Source organism: Palaemon carinicauda, chromosome 22, assembly GCF_036898095.1.
Source record: "Palaemon carinicauda isolate YSFRI2023 chromosome 22, ASM3689809v2, whole genome shotgun sequence".
In the NCBI taxonomy this organism is placed as follows: Eukaryota; Metazoa; Arthropoda; class Malacostraca; order Decapoda; family Palaemonidae; genus Palaemon; species Palaemon carinicauda.
Genome location: NC_090746.1, coordinates 29,615,282 through 29,641,781, shown reverse-complemented (window position 1 = coordinate 29,641,781; position 26,500 = coordinate 29,615,282). Strand labels below are relative to the sequence as shown.

General features: G+C 35.8%; 1 protein-coding gene across 9 annotated transcripts in view; it reads right to left on the bottom strand.

Annotated features, from left to right (window-relative positions):
- The window catches only part of LOC137616392 (defense protein l(2)34Fc-like), a 1,552,671-nt gene that overhangs the window by 1,309,017 nt on the left and 217,154 nt on the right, over positions 1-26,500 (bottom strand). For 5 of the 9 annotated variants that reach the window (XR_011039415.1, XR_011039416.1, XR_011039417.1 and 2 more), the window contains exon 2: positions 13,377-13,435. Coding sequence is in view for 1 of the 9 variants with exons in the window: in XM_068346094.1 (XP_068202195.1) it covers positions 13,372-13,419 (48 nt within the window). In the remaining 8 variants the exon portion in view is untranslated. Of the gene's footprint in view, positions 1-13,371; positions 13,436-26,500 lie in introns of all 9 variants that reach the window. The other 4 variants (XR_011039414.1, XR_011039413.1, XR_011039412.1 and 1 more) reach the window with 1 other exon arrangement.

The following is a 26,500-nucleotide window of genomic DNA, read 5'->3' as shown; positions in this document are numbered from 1 at the left end:
AACCCGTAAGTTCAATGCCCAGAAAACTGAAGTAGGTTTCAAATTACTTCTCTAAGTAATCCAACTCAAATACAAGTCATGACTGACCCCTAATAGGGTAGCTGTAGTGAGGGAAGTTGGCCGAAAGCTATTTCAGTAGGAAGGGCAACCTCTGGCGCGGCGGAAAAACCCGTAAGTTCAATGCCCAGAAAACTGAAGTAGGTTTCAAATTGCTTCCCTTATTCTTCCAACTCAAATATAAGTCATGAATTATCATAATACATTTATGAAGTACTGATGAATTATGAACGAGATGAAAAGGAAATAAAAAAAAAGAGGGAAGGAAAAAAGGGTCGTGGGAACCAAGCCTGCAATAATGGATGTGGGCAAAACCCACCTGATGAGCTCTTTGGTCAGAGCGAAACCCTTATGTACGTCACTTTGGTAGTGGTATGTATGAATTGATTAATTTATATATATATATATATATATATATATATATATATATATATATATATATATATATATATAAATATATATATGACATTCACACACACATGGCTTTCTGGTATATGGATAATTGTTGGCCTTCAAATGGCGATGCTTACAGCTTCATCTATTATGAGCTGGCCGTAGTTCCTCTCCTTCTGAACAATGTGTGTTCCATCAAATCATTCCCCGTATGAGAGGGTTTCTGGTCGTGGACATCAATACAGTATAGTGTTGGTTTACCCAGAGGAAATATGTGAATCACAACACCCTGAAGATGTACGCAAGTCCGCAGAAATCGGGGTCAATAAATGAACATTATATTGATATCCACGACGAGAAACCCTCTCATACAGAATTATTTGATGGAACACACATTGTTCAGAAGGAGAGGAACGAAGGCCAGCTCATGATAGCTCAAGCTGTAAGCATCACCATTTAAAGGCCAACACGACATTCAATGGGATTCTAGTCATACACTCCCTTCAAGATGAAAGCAATATGGATAATCTCTGCGGTGGTGTATGTTCCTGCTTATGTGTCTAAGTGTGTACGCACATGTGTAAGTGTGTGTATAGTAAATAATCAACAATTATCCTCTTCTTAATCTAAGGATTTTTGAAATTTGTAATAGTTTAAACTTTAAATTCTTAGTTTTATATCGAATATATTTTTAAAATGTTCAATTATAATTTTTGTAGAACCTCATACATAAAATGAATCTAAAGTTTATATTAATCTGCAGATTGGTGATGGTGGGAGATTTTTGTCTGATCGCTCACATCAAACCAACCTAGTATGGGTGACCCTGACTAGTATAGCTATGCAATATGTTCTAGCCACTGCAGATTGGTGATGGTGGGAGATTTTCATTTGATCGCTCACAGCAAGCGAACCTATAGTGCATAGAATGGTTTATGTGATAGTCCATATTTCATAATTTCAGATTGGAAGTTGGGAAACTTGTACAGTTTCTGAAAACATTTGACAGATGTTGGAATATATTCAGTAGTTTTCAGAATCCAAGTCCTTAGATCCGATAAAGGGTTGTGATGGCCGATGTGGTAACGTCCCTGGCTGCTGAACGCCAGACTGTGGTTCGAGTACCGCTCAAGCTCGTTAGTTTCTTTGGTCCCTGTAACCTCACCATTCTTGAGAGCTAAGGATGGGGGGTTTGGGTGGGGGGAACCTACAGGTCTATCTGCTGAGTCATCAGCAGCCATTGCCTGACCCTCCTTGGTCCTAGCTTTGGATGGGGAGGGGGCTTGGGCGCTGATTATATGCATATACAGCATATAGTCACTCTCTAGGGCATTGTCCTGCTTGATAGGGCAATGTCAACGTCTCTTTCCTCTGTCATCATGAGTGACCTTTAAACCTTTAAATGCCTTCTCTGTCTGTATCTAGAGACATTTGACAGATGTTGGAATGAGATTCAGTTTTCTAAATGAATTCCTTGATTTTTTTACCTTAATGTAGACTTATATATATATATATATATATATATATATATATATATATATATATATATATAATATATATATATATATATATATATATATATATATATATTTATATATATATATATATATATATATATATATATATATAAATATACATATATATATATATATATATATATATATATATATATATTTATATATATATATATATATATATATGTATATATATATACAAAAAAAAGGGTAATCAAGTTTCTATTAAACCAATATATTGGTTTTATTTTCCCATATCAACAAATTTGGAAACCTTACTGCTTAATAGAATTAAAAAAAATCTAAAGAAATAACATCCACTGATAAACTCTATGGAAAACGGCGCCCTTCAGCAACTGCTAAATTCGCTGCCTTCTTTCCAATTTGTCCTTATATTTTCCATCTCATAAGAAGATTTCCTGTGGATTTTTTCCAGTCTAAACACACTCAAAATTCCTTCACAATTTTTCTCAAATTTTATTGCATAAAACACAAACTTAAAATAAGTTTGATGGAGCATATTCATCATCTCTTTCAAAAACATTTTTTTTTTTTTTGCACACATTCGCCATCTCCTTCAAACATGCAAATTAAGCAGTAATTTGCAAGAGGATATTGCAATATCTTGAAATAGACGAGAACAAAAAAGAACTCGAACAAAAAGGGAAAATAAAAGTTAGTCACCAAACTAACTGGGCTCCCCGGCCCCAAATCCCATAATCTAACTCAACTAACTGGATGAAAAACAAAGAGAGAAAAGTCAGTCACAGACATTGCCCCAGCAAGCAGGACAATGCCCTAGAGACTGACCATATATACATAATATGATAAGGGTCCAAGCCCACTCTCCCCCCGCCCCAAGCTAGGGCCACTGAGGGCCAGGCAATGGCTGCTAATGACATAGCAGACAGACCTATAGGCTCCCCCAAACGAGCCTCCCCCACCCTTAGCTCACAAGGATGGTGAGATTGTACCGACCAAAGAAACGACCGAGTTTGAGCGAGACTTGAACCCCAGTCTGGAGATCACCAGTCAGGGAAATTACCACTCAGACCAGTATTTCTTGTTGTGTCAGCAGAATTAGCAGGGACAGCAGTAGCCATTGTTTCAATACCTCTCCTTATAAGACTTCTGTGATTGTTCTGTCGTGTTCAGTGACTGGGACTCTTCCATTGTAGCATTAACCAAGGTCTACAGAGTCCTTGGTGTCAACTTGACCTTAGAATGGTCACGAAATGTTCTACTGTTTGCTAAGTCTTCTTGTGTTTATTCAGACTCTCATTTGACTGTAGTTGCATTTCGTCCTCATCTTAATCACTGGTTTTTAGTTATCTATTTTTGTGTTTCATGTTAATTTATTTACCTTTTCATCTACTTTCATTCATTAATAGAAACTAAACTTTTATCTTTAAATATCGGTTTTTATTTTTTAATATTACCATACAAAAAATATTTGAAATGTTGAATACATTCGAATCGAAACAGAGACCCAATTTGAAATTGGGTAAAAGCTGAAGATACTTCCGGAGGCAATTAAAGGTTTAAAGGTCGCTCATGAATGGTTGGAGTTCTCTTGCTTGAGGGTACACTCGGACACACTATTCTATCTTAGTTCTTCCACTTGTTCTGTTAAAAGTTTTTTTATAGTTTATATAGGTAATATATATTTTAATGTTGTCACTGTTCTTAAAATATTTCATTTTACTTTATTTTATTATTACTATTTATTTATTATTATTTATTTTTCCTTGTTTCCTTTCATCACTGGACTATTTTTCCTGTTGGGGCCCCTGGGCTTATAGCATCCTGCTTTTCCAACTAGGGTTGTAGCTTAGCAAGTAATAACAACAACAACAACAACAACAACAACAACAATAATAATAATAATAATAATAATAAAGTTTTTTAATGTTCAAACCATGTTTATGTGGAATGTTATTTTACTGCCTTGTTACCTGATATTATATCAAGGCTATATTTCCTAAAACAAAAAATTGGGTTTTCAACCATCGTAAAATTTACTCTGTTCTAAATGTTCGATTAGTATGTTGTATTTCATATTAAAAAAAAAAAACTATAATTATAATCAGCCTAATTATTTGTGGAATTCCAGATGAAATTTGACTAATTACAAGTGGAATTCGTCCAATGAATTTCATATGAAATTTGAAAAGTATGAAATTCTTTTAAAGAGACGACTGGCGAAATCTAACCGAGGCCCTTTGCGTCAATAGGCGTAGGAGGAGAGGATGATGATGATGACATGGTTTTTAAGCTACATCAGCAATTGGCCAAAGTAACAGAGCTCTATAAAACTTGGAAATACTTATTTTGATATGTGGCCACAACTAATGAAAATCAATGGAATATATATTTAATTGTAAGAGCCAATTGCCATGCAGATCACATAATGTGCACTCACATATCAAGAGTTCAGGAAAAGATTTAAAAAAAAAAATCTGTGCATGATTTGAAATGTGATGAAGTTGGTGTAGAGATAAAGTTATAAAAACCGACGAAAAAATGCTATATTGATATTATAAAAGACAAAAATAACGCATCTTCCTTTCACGGGAAGTATGACAAAAAAAGCGTCAAGGTTTGTAATAGTCTACCATAAGTATTTCCCGTACAATACATTTTCTGTAAATAATTTTGTTACGTTTTCTATGAGTTCAAAGCATCCTGAACATACAAAGACTATGCTACTGTGCAATATATGGGGCGAACTACAATGAGATCGAATTGTAAAATTATATCGCAATATCAATTTCATTGTTTCTGTTTTTTTTATCCTCAATTTCAGGGGTACACAGAAATCTATATAAATGCCAAAGGGATACAGAAGAACAAAACATTTTTTCGTGGACCTTATCATGGTTCTTATATCTATCACACACTAACTATATATATATATATATATATATATATATATATATATATATATATATATATATATATATATATTTATGCATATATATATAGGCAGAACATATAGACCTAATTAGAATGACAGTTAATAGATGGACAAAATGAATAACAGAATGGGTCCCTAGAGACTGCAAAAGAACCAGGGAAAGGAAGAAAAGACGATGGATTGACGAGCTAAGAAAATTAGCGGGAATAGATTCATAATACTACATTTAACTCTATTTTCGTGGACTCTATTTATAACTGTACTTCCTGTAAAAAATATCCTTGTGTTCTAACATAAGTTTCATCTATTCTTATAGTAAAACCAATCTGTCGTGGCCGCTGAGACGATTTCTGACCCACTGTACAGCGTACTCGTGTCAAAATAATTCAACCACTTTAAGGAAAAATGAACACCGTACTTAGACACAAGCCATCCAAACAGATATCCTTCCTTTTTTCACTAATCTCAGACTCACAGGATTAACCAGAGGTTAAATCCTGGCTCTCTCTCTCTCTCTCTCTCTCTCTCTCTCTCTCTCTCTCTCTCTCTCTCTCTCTCTCTCTCGTTATTCTTGCCGAGCATATATATTTGATAAGGTAAGGTTTTCACTTTTATAATGATAATTAGAACCAACTATATTTTTTTCGAAATTGTAATCACAGATTAAATGCCAGGTTTATCCTATCGTCTTAATAAGACTGGCAGAAGGAAGTTTGAAATCTGATTAACCAGTACATCTTGGAGGTCAAAAAGAAAATTTATCAGGCAAAGATCAGCGAGCCATATTTGAGCTCCTGAATGGTAAACTTTGCAGTCAGTGAACGCAGAGTCTCTAAGGAAATTGCTACATGATATAGAATAGACAGAACGAAGATTAAATTGACTTTTCCTTTAAGACCATTGATTGACGGATGTAACCCGAACACCACATGCACGGAAATATAGGTAGTGAAAGATGAGTATATAACAGGGGCAGAGCAATTTAAGGTTTTGTCTTTAAAGGAATCCCTTTCAGGTTCATTATAAATATTGTTTAAGCATGGTTACCCATGTTAAATATAGGCGTAGGAGTATATATATATATATATATATATATATATATATATATATATATATACATGTGTATATATATATATATACATGTGTATATATATATATATATATATACACTGTATATATATATATATATATAGATATATATATACATATATATGTATATATATGTACATATATATATATATATATATATATATATGTATATGTATATATATATATATATATATATATATATATATATATGTATATATATATACACACACACACACATATATATATATATATACATATATATATATATATATATATATATATATATATATATATATATATATATATATATATATATATATATATATATAGGTAGTAGGTTGGCCAGGGCACCAGCCGCCCGTTTAGATACTACCATTAGAGAGGTATTGGATCCTTTGACTGACCAGACAGTAATGCATTGGATCCCTCTCTCTGGTCACGGCTTATTTTTTCTTTGCCTACACTTACACAGAATAGTCTGGCCTATTCTTTACATATTCTCGTCTTTCCTCATACACCTGACAACAATGAGATACTTAACACTTCTTCACCCAAGGGGTTAATTACTGTACTGCAATTTGTTCAGTGTACTTTCCTCTTGGTAAGGGTAGAAGAGACTCTTTAGCAATGGTAAGCAGCTCTTCTAGGAGAAGGACACTCCAAAATTAAACCACTGTTCTCTAGTCTTGGGTAGTGCCGTAGCCTCTGTACCATGGTCTTCCACTGCCTTGGGTTAGAGTTCCCTTGCTTGAGGGTACACTCAGGCACACTATTCTATCTTTTTTTTTGAAATGGTGTGTTGGGCAGGCTTAATAGAAGGGCCATGGATGCCTGGTGGTTTATCAAGAGGTTGTCTTTTCCTTTTTCTGACTCTTTTTCTTCTCAAAAGCATCCTTACTGTCCTCCCTTCAGTTGAAGTGGCTATCCTGGAGGGTATTTAGCCTTGCATGGTGTATCAGCTCCACCATGTTGACCAGTTTTTCCGACTTTTTACTATAGTCTATGGGTATCATCAATCACTTTATTAATTATTCTGTCAATATTGTTTTTGTTATAATTTTTGTTAATCTAGTTTTTAAGTATGATGTCTCTTTTTAATTCTATTAATTCTTATGCTGTCTGGAGACATTGAGCGAAATCCGGGACCAGTACGTCCTAGATTTCGTCAATGTCGTCTTCTGTATTGCAATATTCGTGGTCTTCATGCAAATATCCAAGACCTTACAGTTGCGTCTAGACAGCATGATATTCTTTTGTGCTCAGAAACTTTGGTTTCTAATATTAGGCACTCATCTGAGCTCCTTATAACTGGTTTTAAGAAGCCAATAATGTTGAAACGTGATGCCATCCCTAGGGCCAGGGGAATGGCGGTGTATATTAGGACCGAGTACCCTGCTTCTCATAAGTCTTGCTATCAATGTGGATGTCATGAGATTCAGGTAATAAAAGTTTGTGGCAGGCATAACAACTTTTATTTGTGTTCGATCTACCGGAATCCAGACATGGATGATTCTATCTTCGATTGTCTTCTTACCATTATGGCTAAGATACAAGAAGATGATAGAAAGGCTTCTTTTGTCTTTGTTGGTGATTCTAATGCTCACCATAGCTAGTGGTTAAGTTCTATCTCTCCTACCGATCGCCATGGCTTAAGAGCTTTAGACTTTGCCTCTGAATCAGGCTGTGAGCAAATCATAAATGAAGCTACTCACAGGTCTGGTAATTGCTTGGACCTCGTATACACTGACTCCCCTGGTGTTATTACTAGTAAGGTTGGTTCTCCAGTCGGGACATCTGATCATGCCTTGATTTCATTATTAGTGAAGACTGAGCAGCCTGTCCCTGATATATCATATTCTTGTAAAATTTATATGAAATCCCAAGCAGACTGGAATGGGATTTTACATGATCTTTTGTGCTTGAATTGGTCACAATTATATAATAAGTGTAGATCCTGTTGTCCCTTTGAATGAGAATCTAGTCAACATAATTGATAGGCGTATCCCTTCTCGTGTGCTAAGGTACCGAGTGAAGGACAAACCGTGGTTCAATGATGATTGTAGACGTGCTTTTTTGGAGAAGCAGGAGCCCTATCAACTTTGGAAGGGTAACAGATCAGATTTGACCTGGAACAACTATACTCAGCTTCGAGCTTTTGCTCAGAGAGTTTATGCCTCAACTGAAAAGGAGTACAATTTAACCATAAAATAAACACTTTCTGGTACAACTCAGGAACATAAACGGTGGTCTACCCTTAAATCTGCACTCTTTGGTGTAGATGCAACAGTTCCTCCTTTACTTAAACCAGATGGCTCAGTCACTCACTGTCCAAAGGAAAAGGCAACCCTTTTGGCTGATGTTTTTGACAGTAAACAGAGTAATGAAAAACTTGAACTTCCTCATTCCTGTTTTCCTGAAGCTAAACTAACTAGTTTAGCTTTTCGATCTCGTGAGATTAAAGCTCTGTTGGTGGACCTTGATGCTTATGGAGGTGTAGACCCAAATGGTATTTTTCCTTTGTTTTTTATAAAGACAGCAGATTTCTTAGCTCCAAAGTTATCTGTTATTTTGCGCAAGTTAGCAAGAAGAGGAGCTTTTAGCACTAGTTGGAGAATTGGTAATGTTACTCCTCTATGTAAATGTGTTTGTGGTAGCTCAAGTCCCACTGATTACCGCCCAATTTCCATAACTCCCATATTATCTAAAGTTTTTGAACGTCTTCTGGCAAAACGTCTTAATAGGTTTGCTGAAGGTAATCATCTACTCCCTAGTTTGCAACTTGGTTTTCGTAAAGGCCTTGGAGCATGTGATGCCCTTCTTATAATCTCCAATGCTGTACAGAAATCCCTTGATTGTGGTCAGGAAGTTCGTATGATTGGCCTTGATTTTAGTGCTGCCTTTGACCGTGTTAATCATGAGGCTCTTGTTTTCAAACTGAAACAGTTGGGAGTGGGTGGGTCGTTTCTTAGCATTATTATTGATTTTTTAAGTAATAGATCTCAAAGAGTTGTTGATGGGCACCATAGTGATTATAGGAATGTGATATCCGGTGTTCCACAGGGTAGTATTCTTGGCCCATTACTTTTCATACTATATACACGTGACATGTGGTTTGGCCTAGAAAACAAGCTTGTTGCATATGCAGATGATGCTACTATCTTTGCATCAATTCCATCCCCTGAATGTAGATCTAGGGTTGGTGAATCCCTTAATAGAGATTTAGCTAGAATTAGTGCATGGTGCAAATTATGGGGTATGAAGTTGAATCCTAACAAAACTCAAAGTATAATTGTAAGTAGGTCAAGGACGGTGGCTCCTCAACATCCGGATCTCAGTATTGATAATGTTTCTTTAAATTTGTATGACTCTTTCAATATTTTAGGTGTGATTCTCGACAGTAAATTTACTTTTGAGAAACATATAAGGTCTGTGTCTTCTTCAATTGCACAAAAAATAGGCTTATTGAGAAAGTCTTTCAAGATTTTCGGTGATCAATCTATTCAGAAGTGTTTTAATTCTTTCATTCTACCTTGTTTTGAGTATTCTTCTTCTGTCCGGTGTTCAGCTGCTGATTCTCATCTTAATTTGTTGGACAGAAACTTACGGTCTATTAAATTTTTTATTCCTGATTTAGATATTAATCTCTGGCACTGGCGTTCAATTAGTTCATTATGCATGTTGCATTAGATTTTTCATAACTCTGACCATCCTTTCCATTCAGATCTCCCTGGACAATTCTATCCTGTTCGTAATACTAGGCAGGCAGTTAATTCTAATAGCCAGGCCTTCTCCATCACGAGGCTCAATACTACGCAGTACTCTAGCTGTGACCAAGTTGTGGAATGATCTTCCTAATCGGGTAGTTGAATCAGTAGAACTTCAAAAGTTCAAAGTTGGAGCAAATGCTTTTTTGTTGACCAGGCGGACATGAGTCTTTTTATAGTTTATTTATGACATATTTGTTTTTGATGTTGTTAATAGTTTATATATGACATGTCTGTTTTGACGTTGTTACTTATTTCAGAATGATTTATTGTTAATTTGTTCTCTTCATTTATTTATTTCTTTATTTCCTTTCCTCACTGGGCTATTTTTCCCTGTTGAAGCCCCTGGGCTTATAGCATCTTGTTTTTCCAACTAGGGTTGTAGCTTGGATAGTAATAATAATAATAATATATATATATACACACACACACACACACATATATATATATATATATATATATATATATATATATATATATATATATATATAAAATACAGTATGTGTGTGTGCCTGCAAGAAAAGAAATTAAGCAAGCTAATACTGTAGCCGATCTTCTGCCAGCAAGTACAGTTGTAAGGAAAGGGTAAAGGAAAGTCAGATACTCGCCCCTGTACAAGTGTTAATCACTTAATCTGTCTTTATTGTTGTTTTCAAAGGTTTTCGACTTGTCTCTAAAGAGTGATTCCTTCAAGGAAAAATGAACTAAATGTTTACGCTCGGACACGAAACCTTCTTAAAAAGAGCTCTTCTCAGCAGCCACCACCGAATGGTTTGACTATAAAATGATACTTACGTGGTGGGGGTGGGGTGGGAGGGTGAGACTGTTCAGAGTTGTTGCCAGAGATGAAATGCATTTACAAAATGTAAATCTGAACGTTTAATAGCATATTTTCAGCAAAAAAGTGGAGATTTCCGGTTCAAAAATCGACACCGTTACCGATGAGAAAAACACATGTTTTTTAAGGTTCTTTTTAGTGCGAGGGGAGAGCGAAGATACAAGCAATATATACACAAAATGAACTATGTACGATTGTGTGACACATGGTTGGTACATGGCTCCCCCACCCTAAAAATGACATATTGAACATGTTAAATATGGAGTGGTAGTAACAAAAACTGCGCAGATTAGCGGCAGTGAGTGGCTGTAGAAGTCGTTGGTTGGGGCGCGAGCGAGTGGTGGATGATGGGTGGCTTTTTTGCCGCTCCGGCTCGTCACAGGGTAGGCATGTGTCCTACGGCATTCATAGGCGTGTGTCTTACAGCATTCATAGGCGTGTGTGTCCTACGGCATTCATAGGCGTGTGTGTCCTACGGCATTCATAGGCGTGTGTCCTACGGTATTCATAGGCGTGTGTCCTACGGCATTCATAGGCGTGTGTGTCCTACAGCATTCATAGGCCTATGGCATTCATAGGCGTGTGTGTCCTACGGCATTCACATCAGCTTCGGTTGAAGTTGAATAGGTGTCTTCTTTGTCACGAGTGGAGGCGTTGATGGAGGTTTTGAAGGTCATGAAGTGGCTGTCCATAAGGGCGTCGGCTTTGGTCATCAAGTCCTTTATGGGTAAACTATCGATATCGGGTAAGGCAGCGCATAGAGGTTTGGGTAAACGGCTTACCCAAAGGGCACGAAGTAGGTTCACATCACGAGGAGATCCGTCCGCGGCAGGTTGCAGGCGAGTGATACTGGTCATTTCCCTGAGGGCAAGTGAAACCCTCTGGTCCCCCAACGGTTGTTGAGAGAGCTGAGAAAGCCTTGCTATTCGGGCGGCTGGCGACGGCGAGTACTGCTGCAGAAGATATGTTTTGAGGGCGTCATAGTAACAGTGAGGGGGGGGGGGGAGGCGGGAGGAGCGAGTCACTCCAAGGTCACCAATGTGACGGGCCGAGAGAAGGTTGTAACTCAAAGACAGGGTGAAAGCAACTGAGAGTTTATTATAGAACACTCTACTTTATATACAAAAACTCAAGGCAACAGGAAATTTCCTGTTAAAAAATCGACACCGTTACCGATGAGAAAAAGACATGTTTTTTCAGGTTCTTTTTAGTGCGAGGGGAGAGCTAAGATACAAGCAATAAATTCACAAAATGAACTATGTACGATCGTGTGACACACGGTTGGTACACTATCCTTCATGATATTGCTACGATTCAATAAACCGTCAAGAAAACAAATTAAGCAATGATAACTAAAACCAACAAGATTTCTAAAGGATATAATGCTAGATCGGGAAAAATTAATCTATAAATATTTACTGGTGAATGCAACCCTTGATGTACACAGCTAAATCCTAACACCATCGTACTGTATTGAAGAAAGTGTGAATAGCCACGAAAAATCAAAAATATCAAACAATCACACTCTAAAGTCTAAACACAGACCTGACACCTCTTATGTACCTTTACGTTACCCAAACATAAAGAAAAAAAAAAAAAAAAAAACACTATTATTAGGCCTGATGACCATCTACATATACGGAGCGAGAGAACACAGAGGTGGTCTCTACTTTTATGCACTTTTAGACACTATTTTCAATAAGGATAATATTGGGAAAAGGGGTGCGCACGATCTACGACCTCGTTTTTATGGCAGGTATACATTATGTATGAAATATTCGTTTATTTGGACGATGAGGGACACATGTACTATATGCACAATGTTTTTCACAATGTTTCGAACCTAAAAGTCAGCTGACTACACTCAAAGGTAGTATTACTTATGTCAGATGTCCCAGTAGCTTCCACAATATAAATAAATAAATATATATACATATATATATATATATATATATATATATATATATATATATATATATATATATACATATAAAATACCATGTTTTCACAAAAGAAAATGTTAGATTGTGTTAATGCATAGGGAAGATCTCTCTCAATCTAACATTCATTGTTCATTCTTTCACTTCATTATAAGGAAAACACCATTAACACAAATCAACACGACCGAGAAGCAATACCGACAATTTAACTGCAACTAAATAAATCCTAAATAGAAAAATTGATGAAGAAATAATAATAAAAAAAAAAACGAATCCCACGTGAGTAAACAGTCTCAAAATTTTCTTCGAGTGAAGATATTATATGAACCAAAAAACTTTGCAGTTAATTAGGAAGATTAAAACTTCTCTAAAAAAAAAAAGCCGTCCCTCGACAAGAGCTGAAAGGCTTACACATACCACTGCAAAATGGCATGAAACGAGTTGCTACAATCTCCTCATATACAGTAGGGTATACCTTTAAATACTAAGTGAAAGTCTAATAATGAATTTATAAAAAGATGAAATCACGGATCACTGTCTAAATAACCATGAAAATAATAAAATAAAGGTTGACGTGAGAGAGAAAAAAATAATTAACTGAAAGCAAAATAAAAAACAGCAGTATCTGCCATAAAATTTCAACATGATTATACATACAGTATATGTATATATATATACATATATATATATATATATACATATATATATATATATATATATATATGTGTGTGTGTGTGTGTGTGTGTATGCGGATTTATGTAGTTCATTATATCTATTTGTGGATACGTGCATGTGTGTATGCAAGAATAATAATCAAATAAAAATACATACTACAACAAACGTGAATCTTTCAACTTACCTTACCTGAATTTCTGGGAGTGAGTAGCGTCATAGTCGGAGCCTCCATGTAGAAGTCCGAACATCTGTAAATACAAGACCTGTTACATCTAATCATATACCTACAGAAAAAAAAAAAAAAACTACTTTTATCAATTTAGTTGCCTTCGTAGCTAATAAATTAAGCCCTTACTTTCTCTGCAAAACACAATTTGGTTACTCAAAACAACAATTAATCATTGAAGGAAAAAGTAAATACTAAATAACTTAAAACCTGGGAGAGTAGAATAAAGTTCACATATGATAAACCATACGGAATTAATAACAAATAAGGAATTCTACATAAATACATATTAGAAGAAAAAAATGCAATTATACTGGAAAAGACAGATAAAACAGTAAAAGAGAGCGGGTTAATCACATGATATACATGGCCACTTGATAACGGATTTCTGCAAGGTGACTAAGAGACCCCTCTAGTTAAATTCTCTCGATATTGTTCTGACCTTGAAAAGGTATACAGAATTTCTCAAGTTCAAGTAGTTAATTGACAATAAAAGCATTTGAATTAATGGCTAGGGATGCGAATCGTTAGATCCCTTTAAAAAAAATTCTGTTAGCACATATTACCAAGCTATCTTGATGTGTAGTTTTAAAGTAAAAATAACGTTATGAAATATCTAAAGCGGTAACTTTGTCTTCACAGAAATTTCAGGACAGTGGTTCCCAACCTTGGGGAAATTTCCCCCAGGGGGAAAATTTGAAGCTTCCAGGGGGGAAATAATTAAATTACCTACTAACAAAAACAAGCAGAAAATGTCCTTATAGTACGAGCGGCTATTTGTTGTTAGCCATTCAATTGTGATATGATCATATCATTTCTCACTGACATGATATTCAAGGGGAGAATTGGAATATCATGCCTATTTCTGAGGCAGGCGAGTGGGCATGAGGGCTGGGCGGGACATGGAGAGGGAAATCTGGATGGTTGAACTGGGTGCAGGGGGGAAATGACAGAAAAAAGGTTGGGAACCACTGTTTTAGGATATGACAGCCTAACCTTTTCATGAATAGAATCATGTAAAGTTAGGATCTTCCTTGGTAGTTTAGATGAAGCTGGTCTGTATAGAACCCAGTCCAAAAACAATTTGGGGTGAGGTAGTGTCAAAATGAGATAAAAGGCAGAGTGAGAACCTCCGCACTTGTTAACTACCGTCAGGCTAAAATATGTTTCGTTGAGTTGTAATTCTAAATTCTTAATCATACACGCATTTTATGATTGCGTCACGGTAATGACAATATCCAGTGTTTTTAGTTTCTCAGGCATAGGTGGCCTCCAAATTTAAATGGTTAAATCGGCCACAAATGTTCATGGTGCAAGCATTTTTTGGCCTCGGTAAACTCAAATGTTTCTTGCTATCTTCCGTACCAAAACCTTTAGTGATGCCTCTGACATACAGCAATATAAGATCTGAGAGCTCTACGTTATCATCCCACTTTAGGCCGAACCACCACCTCTTCCTTCAGTGGCTAAATAACCAGGAAAGCTGAAGAATTTGGACCTTCTGCTAGTTTAATGCATTCACACCGATGACTTAAATTGTGTGGAGATGTGCAAATATTGTGTAAATCCGATGAGGCTTGGCAAAGGGAGGCTTACCGGTTGCACGCATTCCAAAAGGATGACCTAGAGGTGACTTTTAGCTTGTGTATTGCAACTGGATAAAGTTTATTCATGATGTCCTTAGGAATAAAAAAAAAATAATAATCACGATTATACGTGCCATCCTTGCGCATGGGCTAGCTAAGTAATCTCCTGTTTAGTTGTTTGTAATGGCCAATCATCTGAAGATCTGTCTTGGTGACGAGGGTGGCAAATATGAAAACGATTCGACGAAAAAAGTTTTGAGAAAATTGGTTCTCAACTTGTCATATCAATAAAATTTAAGGATAATGGTAACATCTGTAGCCATTTACAATGGTTACGATTATTATAACATTTCAAATAACCAATCAAAATACAAAAAAAAATCGAGGGCAAAAATCTTCAAAACATGAAGTTTCAGATACAAACCTGAAAGTTAAGAATACATTGATCTTAAAAGTTAGTTCTGGCATGATCAGTTAATTCTAAAATGTTGTGGTGCCGAGAAACTTGAGCCGGAGGGACCAGAACCCAGACAGCATTTCCGCCGTTCGCTCGTGGTAATGTATCCGTTCTGATGGAACTTCCGCACTTGCTGACTTAACAGACGCAAACAAATGTGTAGTCTTTTTAGGTACTATGAAAACCATTACGATATGTATTTAATATTGACTAAGTCTTTTAAGGGGATGGAAACGGTTTCTTTCGAATAAAACGTCATAAAGACAAAATAGCCATACAAGCAGACAAATATAACTAGAACTGTTTTTTGAACCTTTGGTTACAGTACTGCAGAGAAAACTTAAAAGCGATTAAAGTCCTACTTTTTTCATAAAACTTTATAAATCAAATGAATGTTAATACTATCGCCAGCTTGTCAATTCAGATAATTTTTCACCATTATGCAATATTTGGACAATATATAACAATACATTTTAAATTCCTAAAACGTTTTACCTTCGAAAGTATTTCTTTTATAATACTTCATCTTAGAAAGCTCAATGAAATTGTCACTATTCACAAAATTGTATCTAATAGCCTTGCTTACTTCACCTTACGTAGCCTAATAGCATTACATGCACATATTGTATATGTGTAAATATATAAATATAATATATATAATATATATATATATATATATATATATATACATATATATATGTACTATATATATATACATATATATATGTAATATATATATATACATATATATATATATATATATATATATATATATATATAATATTAATAAACATATTGTATATTATAATTAACTAAAAAAGTATCTTTAACAGCCTTAATGACATATTAACTTTGTTCATTTCCTCACAGTATTTGGACAATACCCGGCTGGGAAATAAAAAGAAAGTAACTTTACTTCGCAATGGCACGACTCAAACCAGCACACACAAAGTCAAAGCGAGCACACAATTACCCACCATGCTACACGGGAAAACACTTTTTGCCCACGTAATATATATATATATATATATATATATATATATATATATATATATATTTAAATATAAATATATATATATATATATATATATATTTAAATATAAATAAATATATATATATATATATATATATATAAATTTATATATATAGTGTGTGAGCGTGTTAAAATCCAAATTCCTACATAACCTTACAGTCTTCTTCAGTACATTCGTTTTATAAAGTTTTAGGTGCCACTGATATAAGTAAGGATATTTATAAGATTTCAAACTTAAGGAAAAGGCAAAGACAGGATTTATGGTTACTGGTAGTCATCAGGAATAGCTATGGAAATATACTGCATAGGAATGGTGAAATTAAGAGGAGATTGAGACAATATTATGAGCAACTATTGAATACTGAAAATGAGAAAGAGGAGCTGGGAGAAGCACAAAGGGTGGAGGGTCCATTGATGGAGATAGGAAAACAGAAGTGAAGGAGGCATCGAGTAAAATGGAGGATGGTAAAGCACCCGATCTATTAGTTTCAAATTGAAATGGTCAAGATACTAGCTACAGAGGAGGAAGAAAGGATGCTGGATTTATTGAGAGCAATATGGGAGAGGAAACAATGCTACAAGACTGGAAGGAGAGTCTAATGGTATGCATATCTAAGCAGAACGGTGACATCATGAAATGCGGTACCTATAGGGGAATTGAACTAACAGAGCATGGTTTTGAAAGTTTTAAAGGGCACTAGATGAGAGATTGTAAAGATTGGGAAACAGCAGTATGGATTCATGAGGAGGAGAGGGACTGTAAGGAAGTTACAGGAAAACAGACTGGAGAGAAACCAGAAGCCCTTCTGTACTTTTTCAGATTTGGAGAAGGCTTGTAATAGAATACCAAGAGAAGCGATGTTTAAGTACTTTAGGAAGAGGAAAGTCCCGGAGAAGTTGGTTAGAATGGTAGAGATGATTTACAAAAGAGCAGGGACAAAAGTAAACTAGAAAAACACTCAATAGTGCAGGCCTCTGCCACGTTAGCTTATTTCTTGAAACCAGCTTGCCTTTCCTAGAATCAATTTAGACCTTAGGCGTATTTGAAGTGTGTGTGACAACCATGTGTGAACTTGGGGTTTAGGTTAGGGTTAATTCCGTCGACCTTTTGCTCGTTATTGACCTCGACCTTTAACCTAGGACTTCTAAAATTGAATTACTTCCACGTCTTTCACTACTCTATGAGTAAAATTGTGGCCAGGAAGTTGTTCACAAACAAACAGACAACCAAACAGGGGTGAAAACACACCCTCCTCCCAACTTCGTTGGCGGAGGTAATAACAGTTGTTGGAGAAACAGAACCCTTTGAAGTTATTGTTGGATTACACCAGGGGTCAGCATTAAGCTCGTTTTCATTAATTTTGTTCTTGGATGTATTAAGTGAAGGGATCTGAAATGAAGAGTTGCGAGAGTTGCTAAAGGCAGATGATTTGGAGATTACTGCTGAAAATGAGGAAGAATTACAGAGAAGGGTGGTGAAGTGGTAAACACCTTGGAAAGGGGTGGTTTGGGGGTAAATGTGGGTAAGACTGAAGCTATGGTGAGAAGTAATGAAGGTAAGGACAGGGTAGCCATACATGAAAGTAGAGGAGCAGTTATAGTAGAACAATTTAGATACTTGAGATCTACTATAAATCAGGAGGAAGGGTGTGAGGCTGAAGTTGAAAATATGATAAAAGCAGCATGGGAAAAGTGGAGGGAGATAGCAGGAGTGGTGTGTGATAAGAAAATGACACCCAAGGTAAAAGTCAAGATCTATAGCACAGTAATAAGACCAGTGTTAAAGTAGGGATCGGAACTGTGTGCTTTAAGAAGAAAAGAGGAAGCAAAGCTTGAAAGAGAAATGAGAATGCTGAAGTCGATTATGGGAATATCACTACTTGAAAGACTGGTAAATGATGAAATAAGAAGAATGGCAGGTGTCGTAAAGATTATAAAAAATAGTGTTACGATTGAGATGTTGTGGGCATGTGTTGGGGATGGATTGAGGAGGGCTTAGGAGGAACCTGTTAGGGGGAGAAGATCAAAAGGGAGTCATATAAATAGATGGCGAGATAAGGTGAATGTTGATATGGAGAGAAGAGGTTCCGTGGAAGAGGATGCCTTTGATAGAAAGCATTGGAGAGGGCGAATTAGGCAACCGACCCATTAATGTAGGGATAATGGTGGGAAGGAAGAAGATTTAAGTTTATATATATGAAAGCAAACTAAGTAGAGGATATTCTAATAACACGTAAGAAATAGAAATAGAAGTGGGCAGGACATATAAGAATGACAGATAATAGTTGGACAAAACGAATGAAAAAATGGGTCCCTAGAGATTGCAAACAAAGCAGGGGAAGGACGATATGTCGATGTATTGGTCACGTTCTAGGCATTAAACTTGTATTTTCAATATCCACAATGACCTCTTTGACTTTCTCGACTTCTTCGCTCTCTTTTGCGGACAAGTTCATTACCGTAAGCTAATATCAGCAGGAAATATCCGAAAGGAACTTTTTATCTTATTGTGTCAGGACTTGAATTCACATGCGAGAGGCCTAAACCAGAAAGCATTTACTCGGAATTTTACAAAGATAAGATTATAAGTTCACCTGATGCGTCTACATAGCAGTCAAATTGGGCTACAATTTACAATAAGACTTAACTGACCCATCTACACCATCAAACCATAGTATTTTATGCAGGTACGGTAATTTAAATAGGTATTTGGATGAAAATTTAACGGAAAAAGGTAAGAAGAAATTAGAGGCGAGTCAAAGAATATGTGAAACCAGAAAGGGAACTGAATTGCCCATAAAAGCCAAGGTGGGAATGTATGATTGCATGGTTTAATCCACCTTCTTGTATGTAAGTAAAGGAAAAGATTGAAGCTGTTGAATTGTTATGATTACATAGCATACGTGGCGTACAAAAGGGTGAGCAGTGTACATTAATACATGTAGACGTCATTAAAAGATTAAGAGAAAAAATAATTGGATAAAAGTATTTTTGAATAGTTTGGTTATGTAAAAATAATAGATAGTAGGTTGGTAAAATGCTTAGAATTCACATGTATAGGTAGCACAAGAGGAGATGAAGACCTAGATATGGTTGAATAGATAGTGAGGAATAGGTATTGGAAAAAAGGGGGGTGGAAGAGCTTGGATATCCAAGAAATGGGAGCGTGCGTGCAAAATCCTGCAAAATTGTGCATTGGCTGCTTAGGCACTCCACTGGGGAGCCACTGTATTTTAGTACAATGGTTTCAACCACAATTCAGCAGTGAATGAGTGAAAGTTGTTTTTGTCTTGAGCTACATGCTGTTAGGGGAAATGGTTTAATAAAATATATTTAATTAAATCATTTTATAATCAGAAGTATTGATTTAAAAGCTCAATATAGAGACGACTAGTGAAATCTAATCGAGGTTCTTTGCGTCAATAGGCGTAGGAGATAATGATGATGATGATGATAATGATTGTTTTCGTCAATTACACATGATTCATACTGTCAAATACTGCGCGACAAATTGTTTACCATATCAAATTCCTTCCGCCTGAGCAGTACAAACTCAACCAACCAGGCTATTAAGATGTTTGAGCGAGGTGTGTGCGAGTAATTACATAATGTAAATAAAAAATAAGAGTAAACTGCCATATAAGTCCTTACGGTGCAAAAGACTCCTTACAAAGGGCACGATATTCCTTCGACATTCTGGCATTTCAGAAAGAAAATACTCTCAGAACTTTGGATCTTATGGAGATATATTAGTCCATGGATACAAATTCTGAATAATTTTCCTACCCAGCTGACTATGAATGATTTTCCCATCTATAAATACCTTAATTATTACTTTTACCATGGCTAGCTAATTATCGATTTTGATGATCAATTGGATAAAAGGGAGAATAAACTTGGACAAACGTTGTAAATACAGTGTAGGTCATTATTCAAAGTAAAATATGTATAATGAACTCTTGAGTAAGAAGCAGTTCAGCTGAACTATATCAATCTCAAACCAAGACAAAGAGTAAAACTAGGCATTAGGGTCTGTGACAACTTAACTATACAAAAACATGTATGTAAGTAGGGCTTACATCATGTTAATACATTAGGTGTTCCAATTTCTGCTTAATTACCAAATATATTATCTAATGATTACTCTGAATAAATATATTTTGAGACAATGCTGAACACAGCCAAGGAATTCAAAAACACTTTACGAAATGACTAGAATACATAGACCTAGTTCTATCCCACAGAGTACAAAGACCATGGTGTAATATGGTAAAAAGTTTACTTTCAGCCTGAAACACTGAGAGATGGTCACCCATACCGCATTTAAATAAATAAAAAAAAAAAAAAACTGTACTTGAGATATTTATCAAAACCAAAAAAAAAAAGAATTGTCTGACCTAAAAAAAGTCCATATCAAATTATATCGGGAGAAAATGTCTATATAACAACACAATGTCTGTGAAACTTTTCTTTCAAGTTTCCTTGATCATTGCAGTAAAACCTTTACCGGTCTAGTTAGGCTAAGCAAGGTTTGATGAGGATGGGGGACTACAGGTTATATGAAGATGGAATTGATGCTTAAAAACATGTACTATAATTTATCAGCATTGAAAATATTAAACAGCTATGGATAGGAAAGGTTTCAGCTGAAATACATATAAAAATATGCGAAGAGCAAACTAAAAATGCACCTGTTGGTGTTTTTTTTAAATGAGCAACAAACCTCATCTCAGATCTCAGGTTTGTTTGGTTAACCCTAGTAATGAATGTGATTCTGGTCTTATCGCAAGACATAGTTTGGAACAGCTTTCTTAAAGAAAGGGAAGCCTAGCTAATATAACGTGCTGAGCGATAATATCATCGCAATTAAATTCTCACAGGTCTGTGAGCCTTCAGCAAAATGGTCACTGGTTTCGAAGAGGGTCACTGACAATCATCGAGTCTCCTGATGCGACCATGAAAAATATACACCTAATGAGTCATCCTTTACCTAATTTGTCTAAATTCGAATATCCACGATGTTAAAAACTAATAAGAACAATATATCAAGACGTCTATATATTGTGCATAAGAAAACTCATCATTCTCCGTAATGGAGACATTCTGGTAAAGGAGCTGAATTTCCCTCTATCCTAGGGAATGGGGTTATGTGAACAACCTAAGAAATTCAAAACTCAAGACTCGATCATTTAGGCCTACAAATATCTAGTAGCCTTTTCAGGATTGTTGACAATATGGCTGAGACCAATTAGATCCACTACTATTCAGGCTTCTAGAGCAAGAGGTAATCTAAAAGTATTTGCATGAAAGCTTGGTATCGAATCCGCATGTGTTAAATTCTGGGTTCCCATATTTTTCAACTTAACAAAGGCAATTCCACTTCCACTTTTAATCAATATTCATTCCCAAACGAGGTCCAGATATCAAATTCCTGCTGAGTTCTGTTGCACTCTAGTTATACCTTGCAGTTGCAAACTTGCATGACTCCTGTTGTGCAGTAGTTTAGAAACAGCCATACTAAAGTTTGTGCATCTTTACCTCATGTACATAGCTTTCTTAATGAATGCAAAACCAATTAGGTAAAACATTCGATATGACTGTATACGTGGTACACCCATTTTACCTATCCATTCTCCAGATATGACTTCATCACTATCTATGGCAAACAGCAATTCCTTCCACAAAGCTTGAAATTCTGAGACTTGTGAAGCATAACAGAGTTGACAGAGGCATATGGAAAATTTAACTACATTTAATACTTTTAAACGAGAGAGAGAGAGAGAGAGAGAGAGGAGAGAGAGAGAGAGAGAGAGAGAGAGAGAGAGAGAGAGAATATTCTATCAATAATAATCGGCATCTGCCCATACATTTGATACTCTTACTTAAACGAGGAGAGAGAGAGAGAGAGAGAGAGAGAGAGAGAGAGAGAGAGAGAGAGAGAGAGAGAGAGAGAGAGAGAGAGCATCTTCTACTAACAAAAGTCAGAATCTGTCCATACATTTAATTCTTTTACTTAAACGAGAGAGAGAGAGAGAGAGAGAGAGAGAGAGAGAGAGAGAGAGAGAGAGAGAGAGAGAGAGAGAGGAGAGAGAGAGAGAGAGAGAGAAAAATATTCTATCAATAATACTCAGCATCTGCCATTACATTTAATAATCTTAAACGAGAGAGAGAGAGAGAGAGAGAGAGAGAGAGAGAGAGAGAGAGAGAGAGAGAGAGAGAGAGAGAGAGAGAGAGAGAGAGAGAGAGCATCTTTTATCAATAAAAATCAGCATCTGCCCATATATTTAATACTCTTAATTAAACGAGAGAGAGAGAGAGAGAGAGAGAGAGAGAGAGAGAGAGAGAGAGAGAGAGAGAGAGAGAGAGAGAGCATCTTCTATCAATAAAAATCAGCATCTGTCCATACATTTTAATATTTTTACTTTAGAGAGAGAGAGAGAGAGAGAGAGAGAGAGAGAGAGAGAGAGAGAGAGAGAGAGAGAGAGAGAGAGAGAGAGAGAGAGAGAGCATCTTCTATCAATAAAAATCAGCATCTGTCCATACATTTAATGTTTTTACTTTAAAGAGAGAGAGAGAGAGAGAGAGGAGAGAGAGAGAGAGAGAGAGAGAGAGAGAGAGAGAGAGAGAGAGCATCTTCTATAAAAAAAAAATCAGCATCTGTCCATACATTTAACTTTTACTTAAACGAGAGAGAGAGAGAGAGAGAGAGAGAGAGAGAGAGAGAGAGAGAGAGAGAGAGAGAGAGAGAGAGAGAGAGAGAGAGAGAGGGAGAGAGAGAGAGCATCTTTTATATCAATAAACAAAACAGCATCTGTCCATACATTTAATACTTTCACTTAAACGAGAGAGAGAGAGAGAGGAGAGAGAGAGAGAGAGAGAGAGAGAGAGGATGAGAGAGAGAGAGAGAGAGAGAGAGAGAGCATCTTTTATAAAAAAAAATCAGCATCTGTCCATACATTTAACTTTTACTTAAACGAGAGAGAGAGAGAGAGAGAGAAGAGAGAGAGGAGCGAGAGAGATGAGAGAGAGAGAGGAGAGAGAGAGAGAGAGAGAGAGAGAGAGAGAGAGCCTCTTTTATCAATAAAAAACAGCATCTCTCCATACATTTAATACTTTCACTTAAACGAGAGAGAGAGAGAGAGAGAGAGAGAGAGGAGAGAGAGAGAGAGAGAGAGAGAGAGAGAGAGAGAGAGAGAGAGAGAGCATCTTTAATCAATAAAAAAAAACAGCATCAGTTCATACATTAAATACTTGCACTTAAACGAGAGAGAGAGAGAGAGAGAGAGAGAGAGAGAGAGGAGAGAGAGGAGAGAGAGAGAGAGAGAGAGAGAGCATCTTTAATCAATAAAAAAACAGCATCAGTTCATACATTTAATACTTGCACTTAAACGAGAGAGAGAGAGAGAGAGAGAGAGAGAGAGAGAGAGAGAGAGAGAGAGAGAGAGAGAGAGAGAGAGAGAGCATCTTTAATCAATAAAAAACAGCATCAGTTCATACATTTAATACTTGCACTTAAACGAGAGAGAGAGAGAGAGAGGAGAGAGAGAGAGAGGAGAGAGAGAGATGAGAGAGAGAGAGAGAGAGAGAGAGAGAGAGAGAGAGCATTTCCTATCAATAAAAATCAGCATCTTCCCATTACTACCTCATAGAAAAGGTGATTCTATAATCATTTCAACTGTAAATGAAAAAAGTAGTAATTTTTACAGGATTAAAATTCAAATGTACAGTAAATTTTACTCGTATTGTAAAATTGACAACAGGGTAGCACATTATTTAACTTTGTCATTGTAAAGCCTTATGCTTGAGTTTCAGACAATGTTTATAATCTTTCTTAAGATAGACACTTTACGAACACACAAATTTGATTTTTTTTGCGAGAGAGAGAGAGAGAGAGAGAGAGAGAGAGAGAGAGAGAGAGAGAGAGAGAGAGAGAGAGAGACCGTTTTCACCTTGGTTTAAAAGTTAAGCGTGGTATTTTCTTTTAGTGAGTTAAGGATAGGAATCGATTTTAGATATTGTTAGTCTCCGCTCTTTCATATCAATCCCATCTTTACCTATTATTCATGTCTTTCTAATACAGTATTATACGATCAAGTATCTAGCGACATCTGTTTCAAAGATCTCACATGTAAAATTTAATTATGAAAAACATGTAAATCACCTAATCATAGAGTCAAATTTGCTTAATTTTCACTACTACATTGATCTCTGTCTTGAGGAATTTTGTAAGTTCTCTTTTAATAGATAGCAGTTTATAATCAAAAGTGGAATGTTGGTAAATTTCAGATATTATTTCATGATATCCACCACACCCACGCGGATCTGACCAATGAGAGAACACATGGGTGGAGCCAACGTTCTTTGCTGAGCCAATGAGGTACCGCTGTTTCGCACCTGCGATCCTTAAAAAATCATTGGTCTCAACAGTCAAATGCCTCTGGTCTGGCGATATCGTGAGACCCCAGTGTACAGGTAAGGTGAAAAGAAGAGGGATATGCGACCAACCTCAGTCCATCGTTATATTATACTTTTTAGATAATACCTGTCCTCATTTATTCATTCAGTAAGAATTATCAGCTATCTGCAAGTGCTGTGGATCCCTAAAGCTGAAGTCCTCCAAACTTCTTGACTTGCAACATTTTAGTACACTGTATGTTGACTACACGGAAAAGTCGAATTCCTACCTAACTTTATGGAGTACGCCATACGACTTTCGCTTTGAAAATAAGTAATTTATTTCAAGTTGTGTTTTATTTGACACGGTACATCCTATATAATATATGCTTAAAATATCAAAACAACTAAAATGTAAGAAAAAAAATCACTAACTCGTGAATATCTGGACATTAAGATAACTAATAAAATCTTGTCACGATTATGGCTGTGTAATATCTTACCTACATAATGTTACATTCCATTGAAAATTGCAAAACACAAAAAAACACTGCATTATCTATAAAAAGAAAAAAGATAGCAATGACTTCTTTTGCATAGACAAACTGTATTAAAAAGTAGTCTTCACGTCCACACAATCCATTTTGCATCACGTTGCCATTCCATGGTGTTATTCTTTCTGGGTATTGCTATCAATGCTCTATTCTAACATGTATCCCAAATAACAATAAATATCTTCCTCTTGTTACTTGAAGGATGATTGTAAACCCCACTTTTCACTAACTATAGTAGTCTACATGATCAACCCCGATAGGGATCTGTCGAGACACTGGCTTTCTGGGTGCATTGCTGGCAGTGCCAAGCGTTCTTTCAAGCTGTATAACTTATGGTCTTTACTTGTCATCTTCATTTGATCTTTTACATATTAGCTGATACTTGTTTTAAAAATAAACCTTATTTTTACGCTACAAACGATGTTACATAAAAGCATTACCTGTACACCTCTATATGAACATTTCCTACGTTATGAGCCTTAAATAAGGTCTTATCTGTCACTAAAGCTTTAATTTCTTTTGCCCAATACTAATAGCTCTTCATTTCTCTTAATATCATTCTATTCCCACAATCATCTCCTGTCTAGGATTCTGTCTAAATTATCATAACAATTCATTTTTTATTCATCACTTACTCTTTCAAACTCCATATCTTAACCCTAGCCCATCATTTCATCCACTCGTACTAATATGCTCGCGTTACTTATTCTTGTTATAAAGTACTTAAAGAAACTTTTTTCCCCACTACTTCTCCAACCAGCACAGGTATCTCCCTACGCTTATTCATCAAATATTGATCCAGTATAAAACATTAATTCATGAACTTACATTTCCGTCTTATCTTTATTAAATTTTGAATTGGTTAAATAACATAGGAAACACTTGTCAGATTCGCATTATTTCCAGGAAACTGTGGATCCAACAATCAATCCTCTTCTAAATACATTTCCCCAAGTCTTTCCACTCTCATACACTTTGGGAACTGCACACCTATACCAATATTATTATTATTATTATTATTATTGTTGTTATTATTATTATTATTATTATCATTATTATTATT